At 38.7% G+C, this 26,975-nt stretch overlaps 1 protein-coding gene across 2 annotated transcripts; it reads left to right on the top strand.

Moving 5' to 3' along the window:
* Positions 1-10,497: 10,497 nt before the first annotated feature.
* MRPS33 (mitochondrial ribosomal protein S33) lies at positions 10,498-24,542 on the top strand. 2 transcript variants are annotated; one of them, XM_069087382.1, is made up of 3 exons: positions 10,498-10,633; positions 20,104-20,344; positions 24,186-24,542. In XM_069087382.1, the coding sequence occupies exons 2-3, from the start codon at positions 20,130-20,132 to the stop codon at positions 24,289-24,291; spliced, it is 321 nt and encodes a 106-aa protein (XP_068943483.1). In that variant the 5' UTR covers positions 10,498-10,633; positions 20,104-20,129; the 3' UTR covers positions 24,292-24,542. The 2 variants fall into 2 exon arrangements, with proteins under 2 accessions (XP_068943483.1, XP_068943481.1); XM_069087380.1 differs by having other exon boundaries at positions 10,516-10,661.
* Positions 24,543-26,975: the final 2,433 nt, after the last annotated feature.

Genomic DNA, 26,975 nt, shown 5'->3' with positions numbered 1-26,975 from the left:
CATGTATACACACATATATATATCCATTGAGAGAATTTGTTTTGCTTGACTATATGTATTTGTTGAAAGAAATTTGGTTTTCTGTTAATAAAAACAATAGAGGGTTTGGGGGGGAGAGGATCTACATATGTGAAATGTTTGTTGTTATGTACTTTAAGGTGAAGTCACTGTATTATTAACTGTTTTAATTTATTTTAATTTGTTACAAGAGACCTGTCACAAAGTACAAGCAATCAATAAATATAAAAACAAAAACATTAACAGAAAATCTTAAAAAAAAAAAAAACTAGAGTAGTGATTGCCAATTCTTTGGGTGGCTTCCCTGTTGAGGACTTTTAGGAGGACATAGACAAGAGCCACATAGGATCTAAAAGAATGGTTGGATTAGTGAAGGCACTCTTGGAGGGAAGAGCCATGTCAACAAGCTCACAGATTCGTGTGTGTATGTGTGCGTATACAAATGCATTTATACATATATAGAGAGATAAAGATATATACATAGCTATAGATATACAGATACATATAAAATGTTTATGTGTTTACATATAAGCAATAGATTTTGTTCAAATCACAACTGACATCCAGTAGAGAATTCAGTAGCTTGGGAAGCTGGGTGGCAAGATGGCGGAGGACCCTCAAGGTGGTTGATCTCTGTTGAAGTAGAGAGCTTCAACCAGGATGTGGGCAGGGACAGATATGAAGCCTTGAGTGGTGACAGGACAAGCTCCCAGGGTGTTCCTATTCTTCTTGGACTATTCTCTAAAGTATGCCACTCAGGATTGTCGTTTCATTGTGTTTATCTGGAAGACATAGGTAAGTCAGCAGTAGGATATAAATGGTATAAAAAGGCAATTCAGTGGTGTAGTGGATAGAGAGCTGCCCTTAGAGTCAGGAAGACCCGAGTTCAAATCTGAACACAGACACTTACTAGCTGTGTCACCCTGGGCAAGTCATTTAACCCTATTTGTCTCAGTTTCCTCACCTATAAAATGGAGATACTAATAGTACCTACCTCCTAGGGTTGTTCTGAGAATTAAATGAAATAATATTTGTAAAACACTTTGCAAATTCTAAAGCGCTATATAAATGCTAGTTATATGTACAGTTCAAACATCTGGGGCATGCTCACTTTTAACACCTACAGACATCATCCCCCTATAAATAATAACATTTACACATACAATTTAGGTTCTGTATACATAAATCTAGAACATCTATGATGTAGTACTTGAACTCAGACACCACAGACACCATATACCTACAAATAATAACATTTACCCATAATAATCTGTACCCATGGTACAGATGGCATTCCCATATACACAAATGCACATGATTAAATTCTACCAACATTTATTAAATGTCTAATTGCACAAAGCATTGTGTTAAATGATATGGATACCAAAGGCAAAAACTAAACAGGCCCTAACCTCAACAGTTTATATTTTACTGGGAATATACAACATGCACACAGAGAAATAAATACAAGCACATTAGCCACTGGATAATCAAGCTAGAATTCATAGAGGGTGGTACAAATAAATACACATTTAAATATAAACAGTCAAAAAAGTAGAATAGATTGACATATGACATTAGATCATCTTACTCAAATACTCAGCCTCTCTGGGCTTTAGTTTCCTCACCTATAAAAATGAAGGTTGGGAATAGATGGGTCTCAAAGGTCTCTTTTATTGCTAAAGTTCTCTGCTTTTATGATTTTAAAAAGTGTGTGGTTTGTAACTAGAAAAGATAATGGATGAAGAGATAAGCGGAAGAAGGTAGATTCTAAGTGAGAGAGAATGACAAGATGGGTAAAAGAGTGTGAGCAGGCAAGAGAGTGGTCGTGATATAATCACCAGGTTCCGTTACAATATTTAATATTGGACATAGCATTACAGTTTGGTGAAAGTATAGATTATGGAGCAAATGTCCATCATTCCTCTTGTGCCCTACTTGGCTGGAATGCACAGATGAATATCAAGGTAGCTTGAATGTGTTGGCAAAATAACTTTTATCGATTTAGAGAATTTGCTTTTCCCCCTGCTCCTATTCCCCAGAGGGGATGACCTCCTTTCCCATAGCTTTACTGGTGGTAACTCCTTCATTCCAGGTAGGATTCCCCAGACCCATAGTCAGAGCCCCTAGACTTCCTATATCAGCTATTCCATCTCCCCATTCCCACACCACTCCCTGCTGACTACAGAAAATCTGATAATCTATCCCTTACATATTTTCCCACCTAGTTTTACTGCACATGTGCACACGCACACATACACACATGTACACACACACATACACACACCCCTCTAGATATGAAACTCTATAATTTGGGAGGGGTTTAAGGTTCTTTCTGTTACATAAAGCCAGTTCAAACTAGTAAGATTGCACAGACCAGAGATATGGAAATATTTTATAATGTAGAATTGTTGCTTTTCCTTTTCTATAGCCTTATATAGTGTTACTAATACCTTTATCATTTTCAGGAATCAGAATCTTGATTTCCAGGTCTCTATCTTCTCTCCCTTGCTTCTAACCAAGATTTAGGGTTCCCATGGTTATAAGTCAAATACTTAGAGCCAGAAGGGACCTTAAAGGTCAACTAGTCCAATACCCTCATTTTATACTGTCCATGAGGAAACTGACACCCAGAGAGGTCATTTGAGTTATCCAACATGAAGTAGGTAATAAGTCCATCATTATATATTTCATGTATATACATATATGTGTGTATACATGTATATATATATATATGTATACACACATATCTTACACTTAATTTTTTGCAAAGTTTTCCCTGAATTACCAGGGGCCTATAAAAATTTTTCTTCCTTACTACAAAGTAGTCATTTTGTCTTCCACCCCAGTGATTTTTTTTTCATTAAAAACTGACAATTGTTATGTTAGAGAAGACATGGAGGAAATCAATGGTTTCAAAACCATTCTATTCTTTTTAAAACCAAATTAATTTTCTATAATACTTTTCAAATACTAGAATTATTTTGGGGCTAGTAGCTCTCATGTCTGACCATTTTATCATTCATGCTCAAAGTAGCTTCTCTACTCTCCTCCACTAAATTAGAGGCAGATAGGTGGAGCAAAGCATAAAGTGCTGCAACTGTAATCAGGTGGATCTGAGTTCAAATGCTACCATAGATATTTACTAGCTGTGGGACCTTGGGCAAGTTACTTAGCCTCCCTCAGCCTCAATTTTCTGATCTGTACAACGGATAATAATAGTATCTGTCTCCCAGTGTTGTTGCAAGGATCAAATGATATATATAAGGCACTTTGCAAAGTGTTATATAAACACTATTTTTATTATTACCATTATAATTAGGCCGAATTGCTTCCATCCAAGAAAGCATTACTGTAATTTCAGTCTCTGTATGAAGTTTTCCCTAAGGAGACATCATAACCAAGTCTAGATGTGAAGTCAAAAGACTGGAGTTCAGGTCTTCGCTTCATCACTTATTAGTTCTGTGAATACATGCAAGGCCTTTCCCCCCACCTGGTTCATCTATAGCACAATACAAAGTGAGGATAACACTGCTTTCACTATTTCCTTCGTGGGGTCATTGTAAATAAAGTACCTTATAAACTTTAAGCTGTTAAATAAATATGAACTCTTGTTATTAGACTTAACAGCAATCAATTCAGTTATCCTCACTAACTTCTTCATACAACTATTAAAACAAAACCCTTTATTTTTGCATATAGATGTAGCCCATGGCCCAGAGCCCCACTCTAGGAAAACTTTAGGCTTGTAAAGGGACGAAGGCTTCTCCCAAATCAGCTCTCTTTGGATTATCCCTCCTACCATAAGGTCTCCCTTGAGACCAGCAGAATGCAGCTCTATTGTAGATCTTTACAGAAAGAGTCAAGAGGCCCTCAGCTCCCATGCAAGCATGTGTGATAATAATACAAGAAGTACAAGGAAAGGCTTTATTTCACCTCCAAATAAATGTAAAACACAAGGGACTTGTGTAGAACCCCATAAACAGTCAAGACTACCCTTCTTCCTCTCCAGTCCCTAAAAGGAGAAGGCATTTTGTGAGAATAGATCACTTTCCCACCTGTGTATCCTTCCAGTCTTTGAGTACTGCAAAGTGGTTGAAGCCCCCTCCCCAAATGGGGAAAGCACTTGAGGTCACTAAAGAATCAATCCCTTTAAAGGGGCAGCTAGGTGGCGCAGTGAATAGAGCACTGGCCCTGGAGTCAGGAGGACCTGAGCTCAAATCCGGCCTCAGACACTTCATACTTACTAGCCATGTGACCTTGGGCAAGTCACTTAACCCCAATTGCCCCTGCAAAAAAACAAACCAAAAAAATTAAAAAGAATCAATTCCCTTTCTACACATAATTCAAGCACTAATCAAGGGCAAGATTCTTACTTTCTCCTCTACATCTTGGCTGTGTCCCTTGTTTCTCCTTGGCTCCATATCCTGCTTGTCCTGGAATTCTTTTTCTTATTCCCAGATCTCAGCATTTATGATGAACTCTTCTGCAGAAGGGCTGGTCCAGGAATTCCTTTTCTTTTCCAAGAATTCTTCTGTTGTTGTACTATTGCTATTTCTGTAGCCAAATGATTCCCCGGAGAGGTCACGCAAATGCATAGATTTCCATCCATAGAACTGAGTCTGAGTGCCTGTAGTCCTTCTCCTACATAAGTCTCTTAGCTCTGGTTCCCTCCACTCATTCCACCTGGGTATTTGCTCTTTAAAGGCCACATCCAAGGGTACAACTCAAATTAATATCAGTCATGGCTCATTCAATCGTCCTCAATGTGGTGTCAGTGGATGAGTAAGTCCCTCGGGTAAGGGTACTCTTCACACCCTATCAGAATATAAAATCAAAGTCCCAAATATGGCATGAATGGGGATGTTTATATTTTATATAGGGAGACACCTTCAAAAAAAGATGCCAACCCTGCCAACCTTAATCGGGTAACTCATGATCACACCCTCTGTATATATGTAATGCAGCTGTAGAGGAATGTCTCAATGGTTGCTGCCTACTAGAGCCTCTGGTATATGTTTTCCCAATCACTGACATGACTGGGATATTTCAGACATAGCTTCGATGCCACCACATGTGTACACTGTGGTAGTCACTTCCATTATTTTTGCTAGAGCAGTGGAGGAGGAGGAAGCAGTAGTAAAATTAATATCCATATGCAATTAGAATGGGGCAGCTAGGTGGCACAGTGGTTAGAGTGCTGAGCCTGGAATCAAGAAGACTCTTCTTCCTGGCCTTAGAAACTTATTAGCTGTGTGACCTTGGGCAAGTCATTTAACCCTGTTTGCCTCCATTTCCTCATCTATAAAATGAATTAGAGAAGGAAATGGTAAACCACTCCAGTATCTTTGCCAAGAAAACCCCAAGTGGGGTCATAAAAAGTCAAACATGATTGAACAAACCAACCAATTAGAACACTTTGGTTTGGTTTTGTGAATATTAAGGATGCTATTCTTCTCCTTCTCTTGGACTCTTGACAACCCTCAAAGGTGCTCATCTCTCTGTGCTAGAAGACTTCAACCATGAGACTTTGTCCTTCGGTGGAAAGCTCAAATTACGGCCATTCCGGTAAAAGCTGTAATTTCCAGAACCAAGGAAGAAGAACCAGAGAGGACAAATTGAGGCTTTGTTTTTCCAGTAGCTATGATATACAAAAGCCCTTCAATGTCACCCATCCATGAGTGACTGGGTTATCTTTCCTCTCCTACTATAATGGAAAACAAGTCTAATGAAGGCAACAAATCCAATTTCCTTAGACACCACCCTAAGTGGAAAGGGAGAAGGACTTTGACCTGGTGCGGTGATGGCACCTGATACAATTTTTAATGATCTGTGTGATATATATATTTTTGCTACCTATGTCTGATGTTTGAAATAACCAAATATTCATAAACAAATTAAGCAATTTGTCTTCTAACATGAGATTAAGTGATTTATTAAAGCTGGATCTAAAAGGAAAAAATTCACAAGTCACTGGAAACAAAGGAAAATATCTTGAATCTGGGCTCAGAGCAGTCAGAGTCATGACCCTGAGGCATCCCTTGTTATATAGGAGTATAGATCTAGAGCTGAAAGGGACCTCAAATGCTATTAGTCCAACACCCTTACCTTACAGATAAGTCCCACAAAACATTAAGTCAAGTCAAGTCAACAAGTATTTATTAAGCAGTTACTATATGCTAGGCACCGAGCTAAGCAATAGAGCCACAAAATAAGGCAAGACAGTCCATGCCCTCAACAAGCTCATTAATGGTGGAGAAAACATGTAAGCAACTATGTACAAATAACACATATATACACATACACATATGTAGATATACATATGTGTGTATCTCTAAATCTACATCGATATAGATATATCCACAAGATAAATTGGAGATATCTCAAAAGGCACTAAAATTAAGGAGGACTGGGAAATGTTCTCTACAAAAAGTGAGATTTTAGCTGAGATTTGGAAGAAGCCAAGGAAGCCAGGAGGTGGAAATTCAATTCCATTCAACAAACATTTATTAAGTGCCTACTATGTGCCAGGCAGCTAGTGTCATAGCAGACAGAGTGCCAGTCCTGAAGTCATGAAAACTCATCTTCCTGAGTTCAGATCTGGCTTCAGACACTTACCAGCTGTATGACCCTGGGCAAGTCACTGTTTGCCTCCCTCCATTATCTCTGCCAAGAAAACCTCAAATGGGGGTCTCAAATAGTCTAACATATTGAAAATTACTTAACAACAAATGTGCCATGGAGCGGCCAGGTAGCACAACGAGTAAGAGCACCAGCTCCAGTGTTGAGAAGACCTGGAGATCGAATCCCGGGCTCAGACACTTAGCACCCACCCAGAAACACCTGGCCGTGTAACCTTGAGCAAGTTACTTAACCCCCATTGCTTAAAAAAAAAAAAAAAAAACAAATGTGCCAGACACTATGTTAAGTGCTGAGAATACGAAAACAGTCCCTGCCCTCTAGTTTACAATCTAAAGAGGGAAGAAGGAAGAGCACTGATGATATGAGAGACAGCCAGTGAAAATTCCCAGAGTCAAGAAAGAGTATCTATTTCAAGAAGTCCAGCATCAGTCACTAAACGGTAGATTACATGGAGGTAACAAAGTAAAAGGAGGCTGGAAAGGTATGGGCTAGTTTATGAAAATTTTTTAAAGCCAAACAGAAGATTTTACCTTTGATCTTGGAAGTCACAGGGAGGTGATATGGTTAGACTCGGGCTTTAGGAAGGTCAATTTGACAGCTTAGTGGAATGAGGAGAGACCTCAAGCAAGGAGACCAACCAGAGACACATTTTGATGGTCCAGGAATGAAGTGTTGAAGGCCTACACCAGGGTGGTGGCAATGTTAAAAGGATAGTCATTTGGTTGTCTCTGGTAAACCAAAAAAGGATCATGGCAGCCTGTTGATGCTTATATGCCCTTGAAGAGTGGGTATTCCTGACAAACAGCAATCAAATCTAATTGGTTAACAATTAATGAGAAGAGTGGATATTATAATAAGAGATGGACCTATTCTAATAAGGGGCTGAAGGACATAACTGGTTGTGTCACTCTTACTCCCAGACCACCCCCAGCCCTAGGCAATCTAGACAAAAGATCTATTCCCCCATTGGTGCCTAAATAGAACATCTTGGGCACCTCCAGTTAGGTGGGGTCTGAACAGGATTGAGGAGAATGTTAAATCCAATCTCATTATCAGTCTTATTCTTCAGGGGCTGATTTGACCTAGAAGAGAATGAGGAAATAGGAAGGGAAAAAATCCTGGATCTCTCAAATAGTAATTGGTTATTAATATGTGAGATAAAATCATTTCTCTCAATCAAATGAAAAAAATCTGACATTATCTGCAATGTTCCAAACTTGTGGACCCCTCCCAAACCCATCCCACACTAAGCTCTACAGTATCTTCTCAAGTATCTCTCCTTTGGAGGCAAATCTGTTTCCTATAAGGTTGCAGCATTCACTTCCTATTAGTTATCCTTTAAAATCTGCAAAATTCTGAAAACTGTAAAGCTCTATATACTTGGACTAATACTTCCCTTATTTCTACCCTCTAGTCTAGAAAATATGCTTAAACCTTGCTCATTTGTTAACCATGCTTTTGAACTAAAAGGTTGACAAAGGATTATTATGCATTAAAATTTGTATAGTACTGACAGTGGCAGAATTTCAAAGGTATTCATTGGTATGATCCTATGACCCAAAATTCTAAAGGAAAAGTTCATGAAATTGTGAAGACATAAAAAGGAGTCCTTTCAATGAAGAAGAATATGGGAGCAACTGAAGATAAATGTGATTTATCATTGTTAGGCATAGCTATCATTAGCATTTCAAAAAAGTATCCCAGTAGCCATAAAGGTATTATAAACTGTCAGAGGAGAAACCAGGGCAAAGTACTCTAAAACTTTGAGGAAAAAATTAACATATTCAGCCCTGAGTGTGGCTCAAGGACTAAATGAGAAATGAACATTACAATCCTATTACAAGACAGTTTAGCTGATAGAGTGGTAGACCCCAAGTCAGGATAGAACTGAGTTGAATTCTGGCCTTAGGAGGATCATAATTGTGTCCCCCGGCATAATATATATATATATATATATATTACATATATGCATAGATAATATATACTACTATATTTTAATATATAAATATATTGTATATTTATTTATTTAATATATAAATATTTTATATATATAAATTAGTTCTAGCTCTGCCAGTAACATCTGTGATTTACAAACAAGTAATTGAACCTCCCTCAACCTCAGTTTCCTCATCTGAATGACATCATGCCTATTAGGTTCTCTGAATATTATGGTAAGCTATAGAAAGCAGTATACATACAGAAAAATGTATAAAGATAATAATGATGTCAGGTCATGATCACCAGACACTTCACTGAAACAAAACCATCACAAAATAGGAAAGAGAATGAATAAGCAGAAGAAAGAAGACTCTGGTTGAGAAAAAAAATAGGTAAAGAAAAGTAGGACAGGATTTAGAGTTGAAAAAAGACCTTAGGGATTATCTACAAGGGATGGGGAACTTGGGGGCCTGGAAGAAATACATGCGGCCCTCTAGATCCTCAGGTGTGGCCCCTTGAGTGAATCAAACTTCACAGAACAAATTCCCTTAATAAAAGGATCATTTTGTGTGAATCTGTGGAGTTTGGATTCAGTCAAAGGGCTGTGCTTGAGGACCTAGAGGGCCACATGTGGCCTCCAGACTGCAACTTCCCCACCCCTGATTCTAGTCCTAATTCTTAACTTAATTTTTTTATAAACAAAAATCTATTTTCTCTCCTCATTTAAAAAAAAAACAAAAACAAAAAAACCCTTGTAAGAAATAAGTATAGCCAAGCTTTTATTATCAGCCACTTCAAAAGGTGCTAACCTCTATTTTATAGATGATGAAACTGAGGCCCAGAGAGGTTGGGACTTTCCCAAGGTCACCCAAATAGTCCTTAGAAAAGCTCGGAACCCAAATCCCCGGATTCCAGATCCACTCCCTTGATGGAGATGGGGCTGCAGCCGACGACTACAGCTGTCCATCAACAGCACGCTTCTCCTGGGTGCTAATTCACTCGTCTCTGACATCCAGCTTCCCGTTGGCGCTGGGACCTGCAAGGCACCCATCTCATTGGCTCCCACGCTGTTCCCAGGCTAGCGCCTGGTGATGGATGTTGCTGGGGCCAGAAAGGCGGGGGGGAGGGGAGGCACCCAAACTCCTTCAAGTTAGCCTTTAATAAGCACTTTGGATGGCGGTGACGACGACAATGATGATGATGCTGAAGAGTGCCCGAGGGAGCTTGGCTGGGTGAGGGGATTGAGAAAGGAGAGGGGGCGTAAGGAGCTGAATCAACAACCAGGGAGCGCTGTAATACTTGGAAGGCGCTTGGCTGGCATTTGACGCTAACGACAGGTCGGGAAGGCCGGCATGCGGTGGAGCAGAGACCGGGGGAACCCTAGGGAGACTTTAGGAGCCAATCGCTTGACTTCCCTGGGCCTCAGTTTCAGAAGTTGTTAAAGGAGATTAATAACCTCAGAATGCCAGATCGACCAACGCTGCCTGCCTCGTAGAGCTGTCGTTAGGGTCAAATGAGAGCAAAGCGCTTTGCAAGTATTAAAGCGCTACGTTTGCTACTCTCATTGATGATGGTGATGGAGATGCTGCCGCTGCTGGAGATAGAAATAAGGAAAGGGGTTGGAGGAGGGAGGGGGGAGAGTGCTATTGCGGTCCAGAAAGGGCCACTACTTCGACTCTTCATAAAGCGCCAAGAAAACAGCCCCCCAACCCCTACGTAACCCCACCCCAGCCTGTCCAAACTGAGCTCGGGAGATCCGGGAGCTCAGACTATAGACCAGTTTTGTCGCGCAGGCGCCGAATCCAGCCCTCCGAAACCTCCAGGCGTCGCACAACGCCCATCCGGGCTTTTTGCCAGCCTCCCTTCTAGCTCTCCGGCTTCAGTCTTCCGCTTTTCCACTCCTCTTCTCGTGAGCACGCGCAAACGAAACGTGACGAGCTCTCAGCGTACGGACCCGACGCGTCGCCCTAGACACTGGGCGGTGCGGGAACTGAGGAGACTTGGGAACCTTGTTTCCGGAGGACGTGACGTATAGGTGAGGAAGGCCCGGACCTGTTAAATTGGTTAGTGGTTTCTTCTAGCGTACCGGGGTTACTGGGATTCGGCTGAAATCTGGGGTCTTGTGGGGTCGGGAAGATTATAAACTGAGGCCCGGCTTGGAGCCCAAGTATGGAGTCAGGGAGAGAAGGTCCTTAATGTCACACGCTTGAGGGGCGCCTACATTACAACAAGAACCGGCCGCCGAGTCTGAGCAGGACCCCAGAGAAGGCCCCGCGGCGGTGGGGAACAGCGTGGGCTAGGGAAAAGAGCGCCGGGGCTGAGGGCTTGGGCAAGAAGCGTTTTGCCTCCGAACCTATGGCCCTGGGTTTAAAATGGGAATAATTGACTCCCGCCCCCTCAGGATTAATGTCCAGCATTAGGATAGCAGTCTAAGCCATGCAGTCCGTGTTGCGGCTGGTGAAATTGTCCGCTGTGCATCTGACTCTTCACTTACCCACACGTTATCAGTTTAATTCAGCCGGCCAGGTTCGTCGCTGAAACGCTAGAGATTCGAAGACAAAAACCAAACAATCCAGGGGGTATACACAGCAATTGAAAATCCCAGGCTATCTGTACCTGCTTGCTATCTAGCCACTTTGCTTGTTGCCCTGCAGTCTGGAAGACCGAATAGCAAATCCGATGCATGACCCTGAGCAAGTCACTTAACTTCATTTTGCCTCAGTTTCCTCATCTGTAAAATGGAGATAATAATATCACCCACTTCCTAGAGTTGTGGAGATCAAATGAGAGTGCCATAGTAAACACTATATAAAAGTTAGCTGCTGTTATTGTTGTTAGCAATATATAAATGTTAGCAATTATTGTTGTTGCCATTCCCAACATAATCAGTTGGGTAACAGAAGAAAAAGATAATTAGGAAATTAAATCTTGAGAAAGCATATGTACGGTATAAAGGCATAAGAACTCGATGTTTTGGGGCAGCTGGGTGGCGCAGTAAGAGGGCCAGCCCTGGGGAGTTGGGAAACCTGGGATTGGTTCCGGCCTCAGATACTTAACACCCACACAAAATAACTGGCCGTGTAACCTTGAGCAAGTTACTTAACCCCAATTGCTTAAAAAAAAAAAAAAAGAAAGAAAGAACTCCATGTTTTGTGTTTGTGTAGCTCCCATCAAGGAACTTCTGTGAAGGAGGGGGGCATCTTTTCTCCAAACTAAGTCTTAGAAAGTTGCTGGGACCACTTGCTCAGAGTCACACAATCAGAAATTATCAGGCCAGAACTGAACCCAGTTCATCCTGAGTCCAGGAGTAGCCCTCTGTCCACCATACTAAGCTGTCCTATGAAGCAATACAAAATAACAAAAAAACAGCTCCATAGCTATATGTTGAGTACCACCTATGTACCATGCATTGTGTTAGGCTTTGGGCATACAAAGGCAAAAAAAATACACCAGCTCCAGATATCAAATAATATACATTGTACTGGTGGAGAGCAACAGGTACACAGTTGGTACAGTTAGAAGTGTGTAATACAAAGTGACTTCAGGAAGGAGATCATTGATAACGGGGAAGAGAGAGGAGGAGAACGAGATTAGGAAAAGGCTTGGGTAGGAAGTGAAAACTAAGTGTGCTTTGAAAAAAGTTAGGGATTCTACCAGGTGGAGGGGAGAAGGGACTACATTACAGACATGGGAAGGCCACTTATGCGAATCCTTGCAAGAAGTTGGAGATGGGGAACAGCTAACAGGCCACTTTGGCTGAGACTGTTTATAGGAGAGTAATGTGAAATGAGACTAGAAAGGTGGGTGAGATTCAGATGATGGCAAGATTTAAATGCCAAGCTAAGGATTTTGTATTTTATCTAAGAAATAATAGGGAGCTCTTGAAGATTTGTGATGAAGGACATGCTCAGATCTGTTTTACTGACATCAGTATGACAGTTATGTGCAGGATGGATTGTAGAAGGAAGAAAATGGAGCAAGGAGAACAAATTGGGCTATGATTTGGGGGTTGTCTGCTGCTGCTCCCCAAAAGGGATGAATTTGAGAGCAAATATTTTTGGGGTTGTCCCTATTTAAAAATAAGGAGACAAAGCATGGAACTGGAATCATACATATTCACTGTCCTTAGTTTTTGTATTACTCAGTAAGATCAGTTAATCATTATCAATCATAAAAGAAAGACTTCTTTTCAGATTATTTTTTGTGCCAGCATGTACTTCTTATTCCTGTCAGTTGGAGCATGGTTTATAATTTATGTTAATTACCTCAGTACAATAAATTGAATATGAAGTGAAGTCAAAGATATTGGACTTTATAGGCTTACCAGAAAATAACTTTGTTTTCTTTAGAGAATATCATCTTCAGTGTTTGTCTTGCTTGATACAGAAACCTAGCACTATGTATTTTTGAATACTTTAAAAATACTTTCTTAGGATTTTTCAAAATACACTTTTTTGTTCAGTAGTATAAAATCAGAATCTATTTAGGCACTGTAGTCATGCTTAAACAAAGATAACTGTATACTTTAGCCAATGAGCCACACTCCCTTGACTCTGCTCCTTTCTCCTCCTTCCCCTTTAATTCCCTTTTCATTAAATCAGTCCATCAGTGCTAGGTTCTGGAGATAGAGAGACAAAAATGAAATAGCCCTTCCCTCAAGGAGCCTTACTCACATTTAATGGAAGAAACAACATATGTACATATGAATAGATATAAAACATATACCATGTAAATATAGGGAACTTTGTGGGGATGGGGTTGGAAATGGAGGGAGAGTCTATAGTAACTGGGGGAAATCAAGAAAAGCCTCACCAAGAGGAAACTAGGGATTCTAAGAATTGGAGGTGGCAGGAGAGTATATTCCAAGCATGGCAGAGTCTATGCAAAAGCATAGAGATGAGTGGTGGACTCTTACATATGAGAAACAAGCCTGGTCCCTAGAGGGCAGGAAGAAAAGTAATGGATAATAAATCCGGAGAGTTGGGTTGGAGTCAGATTGCTATGAGGTTTTTTTTTCTTCTGTGATCAGTAATGATTCTCTTCATTTTAATGATTGAAAAATACAAAAATGCCATGAAAAGACAGGAGAACATCTGCTTTGAACGGTCAGCTGCTGGAACTGCCAAATCATCTGGATTGACTCTCTAATCCAAATTAAAAAATGAACTTTGTAAACAGGTGAAGGTAAAGTGTGGTGAGTCTGATCTACATTATCATTCTGATAGCCAGGTACCTAAGCCACAAGTATCTATCTGCTAATATTTCTGGGCATTGAAAGAAGTGAAATTTAGGCTTGTGATGGCCAGCTAGAAATGGTTTTCTTTTGAATAGAAAAATGCCCATGAAATATATCTCTTAACTGCTTTATTCCTTTGCCAGAAAGAATTAGAGACCTAAAATCAGAGAAGCAGCAGCATTGATGTTGACAAACGTGTCAATTTACAATCAATTTAGAAGAGTTCTAAACCTTTCAAACCTGATGCTTTTTTTTTTCTGGCAGTATTTTTTTTTTTAATTAATTTGTTTGTTTCCTTTTAGTTTACAGGATTCAATTCCACATTTCCTTGAGTTTCACATTTTGTCCCCGTCCCTTCCCCACCCCCCCCCATGGCAGCATATAGTCAATTATAGGATCTGTAAATACTTTCACATTATACATTAGTCAGGTTATAAAGATGGAATGTATCAGATGGAATGAAAAATGGTAAAGAGGACATAAAACCAAACAAGAAAAGGAAAAAGATCAGGTATTTTGCTTCCAGCTGGATATAAACTTAGTTCTTTCTAGTTCTTTCTCTGGATGCACACATTTCTCACCATCATGAGTCTCTTGGGATTGACTTATATCACTGCATTGCTGAGAAGAGTCCAGTCTATCAAAGTTGGTCATCACACATACTTTGTATCTGTAATTATGTACAAATTTCTCCTGGTTCTACTCTTCTCACTCAGCATCAGTTCGTATAAGCCTCTCCAGGTAAATATGAAGACTGTCTGCACCTCGTTTCTTATAGCACAATAGTATTCCATAACATGCATATACCACAACTTGTTCAGCCATCCCCCAATTGATGGGCACCCCCTTAATTTCCAATTCTTTGCCACCACAAAAAGAGCTGCTATAAACATTTTTGTACATATGGGTCTTCCTCCCACTCCTATGATATCTTTGGGATGTAACCCTAGGAGTGGTATTGCTGGGTCAAAAGATATAAAGGATTTCTAGCCCCTTGGGCATAATTCCAGATTGCTTTCCAGAAAGGCTGGATCAGTTCACAACTCCACCAGCAATGCATTAGTGTTCCAATTTGCCCACATCCTCTCCAATATTTATCATTTTCCTGTTTTGTCATCTTAGCCAATCTGACTGGTGAGATGTACCTCAGAGTTGTTTTGATTTGCTTTTCTCTAATCAATAGTGATTTAGAGCATTTCTTCATGTGCTTTTAGATATCTTTAATTTCTTTCTCTGAAAATTTCCTGTTCATATCCTTTGACCACTATGAGTTTTAAACACCAGCAGGAGTTTACATTTGATACCAGAGGCAGTAGTGAGTCACTGGAGCTTCTTGGGGACAGAGGTGATATTGTCAGACCTGTGCCTTTTCCTTGTGACCTGGGATGATTTTCCTTTTTTTTTTTTAAAGGAGAGAGAAGAAATCTAGATGACTTTTGTCAGCTCTTTACTGTTTTCTTTCTACATTACTCTCCAAAGTACCGTTTGCTTTTCCTATTGATAAAATTATGCAATGGAAAACAGCTTTTCCATGCCCTTAAAAAGGCCTAAGAGAGATTTTGAAAGCTATTGAAAGGTGACAGGTTGATTGACTAAAGGACTAATATTCATGCAGAGCATAAGTTTTTAAACTCAGCATTTGAGAAGAGGTATTGTGTTTTCTTGGGTGAGTCTCTAGTGGAGACATTTTGGGTAGCCTTTTACTGAAAAACTGTCTCTTGTCAGGTCAGTGACAAAACTTTATGTCTTAGTAATTCTTTTTTTACTGTGGAGGGACTCAGGCTTGAAAAAGACCTATCACTTTTCACTATCTCTATTGTTAACCTTTATTTCTGACTTTAACTTTTGTAATACAAATACATTCTTTGGGGGAAAAAACTCACAGTTTCATCATAATGAGTAGTATCACAGATATTTACTGTGTTCCTAAGGTGGCATGCAAATAACTTTGTTACCTTTTGGCCTAGAATCAGTGGGTCATTTTCCCATCAAATTCCTACTTTATTCCAGCTGCCTAGTCTCTCACTAGGCCTCCAACTCTGTCATTTTAATTCTACTTTATACATCTCTCCCATCCATCATCCCTTTCTCTCCATGCACAGTCATCCCCCTATTTCAGGCTCACATCTTCTCTTACCTGGACTATAGTGATAGCCTCCTACCTTCTCTCTCACCTTTGACCTGTTATCTACCCAGCCAAAATATTCTTTCACAGTCCCAGCTCTAACCATGTTACTTCCCTACTCTAAAGCTTTTTGTGAATCCTTATCTCCTGTAGGACAAAATAAAAATTCTTAAGCCTAAGGCCTTCCATAGGCTGACTGGTGCTTCTGTTTCCAGCCTTATTTCACATTACTCCTTAAGGTACACTCTGTGTTCCAACCAAATGAGACCACCAGTGCTCCTTGACAACAAATTCCATCTCTTACCTTCAGCCCCATGTGCATGGCATGTCCTTTGTTATAGACAAGGATATTGGTAGAACTCGGAGTTAACCCCTCCCATTCACACACATACCCCAAACACATAGTCCCACAACACCAATTAGAACTATTGGGAGCACCACTTACCTAGGGCAGTTTGAGTTAACTTTGCTTTCAGGTAGATTGACCTAGAAGACAGGCTCTTTGGACAAGAAGACTATAAAAGTGATTTTTAGGTCCTTTCTAGGGAGCTTCTGAGAACCCAGGGATCCTGCTTACCCTACTGTTATCTCCCTGGAATGCTTTTATTTACAGGTATTTGAACATATTTTTATTAAATAGCTTATTTGAACACTTGGACTTTGAGTGATCCCTTGAAGAATGCCCAACCCTCTCATCTTCTACTTTAAGAATCTTTTATCTTCTTTAAGGTTTAGTTCACCTATCACCTCCACCTTAGCAGTCCATATTGTACTCATCCCCTCCCTCTTCAGATTATCTTTATAAGGTATAACGTACCCATCCTATACAAGGTTAGAGAACAAGAGCTAATAGGTACATTAGTTACTAACCATGTGACCTTGGGCAAGTCACTTTACCCAACTGCCCATCTCCTCCAAAAAGCAAAAAAAAAAAAAAAGGTACATCAGAGGTCATTCAGTCTAACCCCCCTCATTTTATGGATGTGGAAACTCAAGGCCTATATCACATATGCCGCTTATAGTTATGGAATTTGCTCTTTGCACTTAATAACCATTAAATATTTGTGGAATTAAATCCTCTTACTCAAATATTTTTTATTCTTCTCTGGGTATATAATGTTAATATCTATGTGTTTATTTTGGACATGAGGAGTAGGACAGTGACTTACAAATACATAAAAAAGAAAGGAAGAAGAAAATAAGAAAGATTGATTTACAAGGTTCTTATTATGTTCCAGCCACTCTACCTGGTAGAGAAGAAGGTATATATCTTTGGGACATAGGTATCTGTGCAAATAGATGACTGGATAGCTGCCGTGGGGGAAGAAAGGGAACAAAAATGTATGTATAATACAGAAACATTCTCCTAGCTTGTGACAGAGTCTTAAATTTTGTTCAGGTCAGTAGTTTCTAACTCAAATGCATTTTTTTTATGGACAGTTTGTTAGAAATATTGATTAGCCCATTTAAACACATAATAGACCGAAATACTGAATACTGTACGTTCACAATGAAAAAATTAGAAAACATTATTGCATTATTAGGCATTACACAAAACACAATAAATTGAATAGCATATTGGATTTGGGGGAGAGTAATTTATCTTTAATGCTAGTGCTTGCAGAAAAACAGTTTTAATTGGTACAATAAAAATAATGCTGGATTTGGAGGCAGGTAACTTGCTTTTGAATTCTGACTGCCATTTAATAATATCTGTGTGTCCTTGGACAAATCACTTAACACCCATGAGTCTCGGCTTAATCATCTGTATAGAATGAAGGAATTGGACCACGTGGCTTCTGTTGTCCTTTCTGCCCCTAAATCTATGATTCTATGCTATAAGAGGAGACTATTGCAAAGGTAGCAGGAAATGTGGGGAGATTCCATAAGAAATTTCTAGGCAGTTTCAAGAACTTTTAAAGGTTGATGACACACTGCTTCCTTATGATCGATAAAGTTATGACTTTTTTTTTGCTAAAGGCAATTACTAGCATTACTTTTATATTTAATTGGTTGCTTTTTGGTTCATAAATGGAAGAGAGAAGTAGAAAGATTTCCCTTAGGAGGGACCAGAGTTATAAGCAGAGAATGGAAAAAATGGAGTAAGTTGTGTATATACATATATATATATGCATGTATATATATATGAAATATTATATACAATTAAATTAGCTGTGAGTGGTGAAAAAGGAAAATGGAGAAATAGCTATATATGATCCCTCTGAACTAGGAAGAAAAGAGATAATAAGATATAATGGGAGACAGATTTCCCATGCTGACCATGAGATGGCTCTGTTAAATCAAGATAGTTTCAGAAAAGCATGAAATCTAAAGTGTAGGGAATAAGGAAGAATCAGAGGCAATGAGTTTAATCAGCTTTGAGATATATACAGAACTTTCTAAAGTCTGGTATTTTATTCAGAGAGTGCTTATATTGTTAGTGAGCCTCAGATGAGTTTGTAAAAGGTTCCCCTAGTTTAAATCCTGCTTTCTATCGTTCTGAAGTGGTTTTGAAGTTTACTGGCACTACAATATAAGATAACAGTCTGGGGTTATTTTTTTTTTATTGTAACTTTTTTTCTCCTTTGGTTTTCACAGGGGTGGAGTTGTTTGTTTTTTCCTTTTCGGTTTTGGGTTGGTTTTTTGTTGTTGTTCTCTCTTTTTTTTTTCTCTGTTTTGAGGACAATCTATCCCTAGTTGGGCAGAGGACAATCTACAAGCCAGTGAGTCAGCCACTGGCTTAAAGTATTTTAGATTATTAAAACTGTGGCAGGAGAATTAACATATTGCAGATTTTTCTCAATTTACTACTAAGATTTTGCACATCACATAGCTATATTTATGCCAAGAATATCCGACTTCTTTTGCCAGCTTTTGATCTGGTATGAAATGTCAGTTCTAATGGCAGATAACTTGAATCTGGTATCTACCCTCTGTATGCTTTTATGTAAACATATAGTATGTGAGTTTTTTATCTACTTCATCAAAATGTTATAAGAATTGTTTTCTTTCTGAAATACTGAGGTCTTTGGAGACATAAGATGTAAAGTGTTTTTGTTTTAGGTTTGTGGCTGTCTGGTCTTTTACAGCTCTTCATGAATCCATTTGGGGTTTTCTTGGCAAAGATACTGGAATATTTACTATTTCCTTCTCCAGCTCATTTTGCAGATGAGAAACTGAGGCAAACAGGGTTAAGTGACTTGCCCAGTCACACAGCTAGTAAGTGTCTGAGGACAGATTTGAACTCAGTTCTTCCCGACTCCAGGTCCAGGACTCTTATCAATTGCACCACCTGCCCTATTTTAGAATAGTGAAGGTTATTACAGGACAAAAGCAAAATATACAGAGTGGAAATGAATCACATCAAAATTCAGAGAATGGTCACCCGTTTAGGAAATAAAAATCTTATATTTGAGCTTTCTGGGGGTTTTTTTATGGTTCTTTTACAGCAAGTTCACTAAAAAAACCTAATAGTACCACTACCACCCTAACTCATCTACCAACCCCTTCCTCAAATTAATTTCAACCCCAAATGACTTGGACCAAATTCAGTCTTGTAACCTAGAGGCTAAATGACCTCATAATTCATTAGCACTTTTCAGAGCCTTTTGTAATCCTCTGGGAAGAACTGTGTTCAAAGGACTGATAATAAAGACAACAGTATAATTATTTTTCTGTAAAGACTGAACCTTTAGATGTCAGTCAGCATATTTATTTTGTAGATTGCTTACGTTGGTGTTTTCTGAAGATACATTAGTGTTAATTGTGACTCTGGTAATCTGTTTCCCCATTCTCCTTACCAAGCAAGCTTACTTTAAAAAAAAAAAAAGTTAATTTGAATGCACTAAATGCTTATTTAAGTACAGCCTAGTTAATTGCAAAAAAAAAAAGTATAGCAAGGCAGTGACAGATAACATTTTGATTATATCAGCCCCATATACAGAAAACATAAACCACAAATACAAAGTATTGTGGAAAAGAATCAGTTATATTGGATCACAAATGTTTCTCAATTCCTAGCACAATAAAATCTCTGCCAATTTGCATGATTCATCATGACTCATCTTTCTTTTCCTAAATGTTTATTGGACAGTCCTAGAATATTTCATACTAACATGTTTATCATTCTTTTCCATTTATGTAGGAACTGTCTACTAGCTCTCTCTCGAGATGTCATCTCTTTCAGAATATGCCATGCGAATGGCTCGCCTGAGTGCTCGAATATTTGGAGAAGTTGCCAACCCCACCGATTCTAAATCCATGAAAGTAGTAAAATTATTTAGTGAACAGCCTTTGGCCAAAAGGAAGGAGACTTATGACTGGTATCCCCCTCACAACACCTATTTTGCTCTCATGAGGAAACTCCGTTTCTTTGGTCTTTACAGGTAATGAAGAAACAGAAACTGGGGATAGTAAGAGAATTTTTGATAGATGAGATTATAGGCAAGATGCCTAAAAATCTTTCTGCCCTTTAGGACACCTATCTTTCTGTTTATATACTTTTAAAGATAAAATTTAAAGAAAGTGAAAGACTTCTTCAAAATATAGCTTACAAACTTTGACAATCAAATCAAAAACTGGTGGAAATTGTCCAGTATATACTTATAGTTAGACATCTACACTTGTGAGTCCTGAATGATGCTAGGAAAAGCAGGTACAAATACCATACAAAGAAACAGCAGAAATGTTGATGTAGTCAGTGATACTGATAGCAGGACAATAGCTTCAGCTCAATAATGATTTCTGGCCCCAGCCTCTGATCTGCTTATTAGGTGTGGGAACCTCTGTCATTCTTATAGTAGTGCTTTCCCTGGCACTATTATTTCTACCCACCCTGTTTAGGCAGTTTAATTATCTTTGTACCATTTTTGACATACTATTTTGTTCTAATTAAGCTGCGGACTGCCTTTAAGGGTTATGTTTACATTTAAATTTAATGGAATCTCATACCTGTTTGTTCATTGGAGAGAGATTTAACCTATAGGAAAAGGAAAATGGGACTCAGGCAAGAGGAAAGAAAGGATCAGATATCTTTAATTTTAGAACTCTTATGTTAGCATTTTAAAATTTGACATGTCATTGAGATACAAAAATAATAATGCTATTTCTGCTAATGCATTAGAATTAATAAGAGAATATATTTGCCACTCAGAATAGCTAGACACTAACACATTAGTACAAAATACTTGTTACCTCATACAATATTATACATTATGGTTATATATATTATTTTCATGTTGCTTTTTCACAGAATATTTTTAACTTGAGGCAAACCACCCTTTTGGCAAACCATACTTTGGGTATGTCTCTTTTTGCTGACAGCTGGTTTTTGCCGAGTGACTATAAACTTATTTTAATCACAATTTTAACAAAATAAAAGGACAAATCTATTGGGAAAACAATCATTATATGTAATATGAAAATCATATAAAATTTGATTATCTGTGCCACTATGTCCCACCATTACCTTGGATAACTTGCATTTTTTTATATGTAGTCCACTGGGACAAGAGAAATTAGTGTATAAAATCTAGCAACCATATGGACAAGCTAAATCATTCTCTTATTTAATTTTAAATTACAGTGTAATCTCATACAAGTTGTAAAAAATAAGTGAACCCAGTTATTTAAGACATTGGCAAATCAAAGCTAGTGAAATTTAAGGAAGAAGCTGTAAAGGTTCCTTTTATGTTTTGTCTGTCAGTAGGTAAACCTGATTTTAAAATATACAGGGCCAATCCATTTTATGCCTATATGGATGCTGGATGCTAGAAGTTTTTGTTATAACCTTCAGAGTAAAAATTAAATGAGTGCCTTTAGATAAAGAGTGGAGGTGGATGCCTACAACATAAGAAAGTAGATGAGGTAGAGAGAAACAACAATATCCAGTTATTCCGCTTCAGCGGGCAGTTTGTTTTGAGAGCTGCTACCTAGGAAACAGGAAAGGAACTAACCTTCTCTCTAGCATACTCTTAATTTTAAGAGTACCAAAGTGGACTGCAGAAAGGCCACCTTGTCTTAGTAACTCTAGATGTTGGGCAACACATTTTTTTCAGATCTACAGGAGGATGGAATGCTGAAGGTTTTTGCAACTAACTTGCTTAGAGAATAAACTCTTTTATCTTCATCATGATAGCCTAACGTAGCACTCTTCTAGACAGAAGGATTCTAATTCGTATTTTATGATCTTAGTATGGGCCTTTGCCTTTCTCTTCTGTTGGCACTAAAATATTAATTACTAATAATATTTTTATTTTAAAATGAAGTTAGATGTCAGAAAGTCTTAGAAGTATATATTGAATGACATAATACTTTACCTATCCAGAATACAGCAGAAAAGGAGGAAGTGGGGGGGAGGGTGCAGGGGTTAGGCCTCAGAGTGTCCAGGATAGATGAATATATCATAAAGTCCATATATTAAAATTCATGTGCTTCACCCATAAAAGAATTCCTCAGACCCTCACCTACATCTATGGACTCTTATTTTACATATAGTCCTTAAAAATGTGGTTGTCTTATTTTTAAGCTCACAACAGATTAGAATCAGCAAATTAGAAGGGAGGAGAGGAGTTGCTATAGTTAAACACATTAACAAGAGTGAGATATAACTGCCAGGAGCCTGATAGCAAGAAAAGAAACAGAAAAACTATAAAAAAAAATAAGCAATTCTAAAAATACAGTCTCGGACCTTTTAGTGGGGGAAAATTAGGCCTTATTCACGACATCACTGTATAATGGTACATTATAATAATTTATGTTCATAATGACTGTCATTAAGAAAGGGTTAAATTATGTTTGGTATCTTCTGCTTTATAAGTTAGGAAAGTATTTAAATAATATTTAAGCTTAAAATAGGTTAAAATAAACAAGTTTTATTGCTTAAAGATGTAAATTCTCAGCTGTCTAAGCCAAGGGTTCCCACCGGCTGAGGTTTTTTTGTATGTTAGGATCAAATATGAATACTATTCCTGGGAAGCATAATAAATACAGATTAGTATCATTTGCAAAATAGTTTTAGTTCTGCTCTAATACATATCCTAACAACTAATAAACATTTCTTGGAGATTTGTTTTTTAATTGTTAGAATACAAGCAGCCTGGGGCGGCCAGGTAGCACAGCGAGTAAGAGCACCGGCTCCAGTGTTGAGAAGACCTGGAGATCGAATCCCGGGCTCAGACACTTAGCACCCACCCAGAAACACCTGGCCGTGTAACCTTGAGCAAGTTACTTAACCCCGATTGCTTAGGGGCGGCCAGGTGGCTCAGCGAGTAAGAGCACTGGCTCCAGTGTCGGGATGACCTGGATCAAATCCGGGCTCAGATACTCAGCACCACACCCAGAAAACTGGCCGTGTAACCTTGAGCAAGTTACTTAACCCCTATTGCTTTAAAAAAAAAAAAAAAAGAATACAAGCAGCCCTCCACCTTACACACACTCAATTTACAATTGATCTACACTGATAGCAAACCTGATAGCCATGGCACCAGAGCTCCCTCCCACCATCAACACCCTTTCCTGCCCATGTCCTCCTTTCTGGCCTAGAGCTCTTACATTAGCATTTTCTTTAACTTGACATGTCATTGAGATAGAAAAATAATATGCTCTTTCACCTGAGCCATTTCCTGATGGTTCCCTCCACCACAATTGGTGTGGTAGCCACAGGAGCCCCTGTACATTTTCTTGCTGTTTAATCTTCCTTTCTATGATGCAAGAGAAACTCCAGCTTCCAGAGAACCTCTAGATTCTGCCTTCATTTCCTTAGTTGACTTCTGGCCTCACACAGGATTTCAGGAATCATGAGGGATTTGCTACCAGAGCTACTATTATGGACCTCAGGTATATCATTAGTAAAATAGATTCATAAACCAGCCTAGAAGCTTAGCCACAGTTTACATCATTGTTTCTATGGGAACAGGCATTCTGAATTTCAAACAACTCATTTACAAATAAACTGTTGAAATGTAACCTATTCATAAGTTGGGGACTGCTTTGTATTTTCCATAAACCTAGTCAGGCATATTCCCTTGAAAAAGTCAAATACTGGTAACCATTATCATAATCATCATCAAAGCTAGCATTTATATGTCACTTTAAGGTTTGTAAATCATATGACATGTGTTCACTTATTTGAACTCTACAAGAATCACCAAAGAGAACATTACGATTTGAATGTGCTTTAGCATTTTTAGAGTTAACTGATTAGTCATTCTCTTTTTCTCTGCTCAGAGATGAACATCAAGATTTTAAGGAAGAGCAAATGAGACTAAAGAAGCTTCGTGGAAAAGGCAAACCAAAGAAAGGAGAAGGGAAAAGATCAGCTGCAAAGAAATAGTGTTGGACCAATCGGTTACTGGGATGAGAAAGAAGTACACATGCTTGTTATTTTTCCACTCCATAACAATACAGCTTTCCCAAATTATCCCTCTCGGGGCAGCTAGGTGGTGCAGTGAATAGAGCACCAGCTGTGGAGTCAGGGGGACCTGAGTTCAAATCCATCCTCAGACACTTAACACAAAAACTAGCCGGGTGACCTTGGGCAAGTTACCTAACCCCAGTTGCCCTCCAAAAAAGAAAAGAAAAGAATTATCCCTCTCACCTCATCACTCATCATGCTGAATCAGGATTGGATTCTTGAACATATTTTGGTCCTTAAAAGTCATTTTGGCCTTGAGAGTTGTGTGAATATGTCATCTATTGTATTTTGAAAGAAATTATTAAAATATAAGTATTTGCTAATTTTTTAGCAAAAAAAAAAAATCCTCACCAAATTAGCATCCTCTGGTTGCTTCTTCAACCCAACTAGCCACTAATTCTATGCATCCATATTTTTTCCCTTCTCTACCCACTTTTTACTTAGCCAGATTTATTCCACCTAACTGCCCATTCATTCACCCATTTTCTTCACTCTCCTTTGAACCCATACTGCCTTTAACCTCTCTACAAGCTTTTTTTGAGTTATCTGGCAAGATATTTGTGCGTCTGTGGGAAGGAAGGAAGCAATCAAGGAAGAAAGGGAGGGGAGAAAGCATCTACTAGGAGATAGTTGCTATTATTATCCTCATTTTAAAGTTGAGAAAACTGAAGCAGACGGTTTAAATGACTTGTCCAAGGTCAAATAGCAAGGAAATATCTATGGCTGAATTTTAATCCAGGTCTTCCTGACTCCAGGCCCACAGTTTTATCTACTTTGCCACCTAGCTGCCCTAAAAGACATAGCTGGGAGATGGATGAGCATACATGGTGAGAATTATATTTATGGAAGTGGTGGTATATATACATACATTTCTATGTATATGTACATATATACACATACAAAGAGAGAGAGGGCTAGGTGGGTATTAAAAATAAAATATTTGGGGGCGGCTAGGTGGCAGAGTGAATAGAGCACCAGCCCTGGAGTCAGGAGAACCTGATTTCAAGTCCAGCCTCAGACACTTAACACAAAAACTAGCCGTGTGACCTTGGGCAAGTCACTTAACCCCAATTGCCCTGCCTTCCCCCTCCAAAAAGCAAAAAAAAAAAAAGTTTGCTATTTTGACAGTGGATCCTGAGTTAAATTGTAAGAACCAATGCAATATTCACAGCACCTATAGCGGTTATGAATATGCCAGCATAATTCTGAATTGCAAAATATAACAGACTCTCCACATGTAAGATAGAACCAAAAACATTATTCAAATACCAGAAGGCCAAAGTCATCATAGCAACAAAGAAATGTATACACAATAACAATGCAGGGGGCACCGCCATCCCCAAGCCTTCCCCCTGCTAGGGCCTTCCCACAAATGAACACTCATAGCTTGCTACCTGCTTCCTCTCTCTCCCTCACATCTAACTACTCTGACCAACTTTCTCTGGGCTCTGTTCCACCTGTTCAGCAAGCTCCTCCCAACACAGGCTTCATGTGACTCAGGCTTCCATGTGACTCAAGCAGGCCACATGGATGGGAAGGATCTTCACATTTACATTACCATTACAGCTGCTAACATTGCTTCTGTCTCTCCTAGAATCACTGAAATACTCAGATACAGTTTTCAAATAACATTGGTCCTGGGATGTTTTTGGTTTTTTCCAATACACATGGATCTTTACTTTTGTTTTGATGGGGAGAGTGAAGAAGAAAATTAATTTGTCCACAGTTGTTACAGTTCCCCAAGCCAGCATTGATTTAGATCAACATTATAGAATGTGGCAGTAGGATTTTTGAGATATAAGAACCCTTAAAAACTCACCTAGTCCAACCCATTACTTTTACATATGAGGAAACTGAGGCCCTGAAAGGTTGTCTGTCTATATTACTTAGCTAGTTAGTAGCAGAATAAGAACTTGAATCCAGATTTCTTGACTCCCAGTCCTATGCACTGCCCTCTGTAGTATGCTGGTTGTAATTAGGAGTAATTCTAAATCCATTATTGATTTTAAGCTTATTCCTGGTCAAGTGGGAATCCTGTTTGTCACGTTAGAACAAACAAACCTTTTAGAGAAAGATTACATAGATGTTATCACTAAGATCCAAATTGTGAAGAAAGACAACTTCCTTAAAGGGGTGTTTGTTTATTTTAGGCATATCCTCTCCCAAAAGCCAAGGCTTTATATCCTAATGTAATTTTGAGTCAAATATCTTTTTTTAAATGTGGTAGAAGACACAGGGATATAATTCGAACTGTAAAGATCCTAGACAGTAAGAAGGTGTGGTCTAATTAATTTAGGGTTAAGTGTCTAAAATGTAGCTGAACCAAATTGAGGTAAAAAGGTACTCTTGAATATTGCACTCTCTAGTGAAGAAATAAGTGAACAGCATAAAGAAAGCACTAAATTACCATGTTTCCCTGATAATAAGACACTGTCTTATTAATTTTTTGGACAGAAAAACACCAGAGGGCTTATTTTCAGGGGAGGGCTTATTTTAATGAACATTGACAGCAATTTTAATAAACAGGTAAATGTGAACAAAAAAATGTACCTTTATTCAATAAGCAAATCACTGGGGAAGAACAGGATGACACGCTCACCGCT

Source organism: Petaurus breviceps, unplaced genomic scaffold (genome assembly GCF_028583685.1).
Source record: "Petaurus breviceps papuanus isolate PSGF00001 unplaced genomic scaffold, PetGlider_PUasm1.0 181, whole genome shotgun sequence".
NCBI classification, from domain to species: Eukaryota; Metazoa; Chordata; class Mammalia; order Diprotodontia; family Petauridae; genus Petaurus; species Petaurus breviceps.
The sequence above is the reverse complement of the archived record's forward strand: the minus strand, read 5'-3'. Positions and strand labels throughout refer to the sequence as shown.

Bases quoted from the DNA above. Each gene is read 5' to 3' on its own strand.
- MRPS33 (XM_069087382.1), top strand. From the start codon at position 20,130: ATGTCATCTCTTTCAGAATATGCCATGCGAATGGCTCGCCTGAGTGCT. The intron at 20,345-24,185 runs GTAATGAAGAAA...TTCTCTGCTCAG, and splicing joins CGTTTCTTTGGTCTTTACAG to AGATGAACATCAAGATTTTA.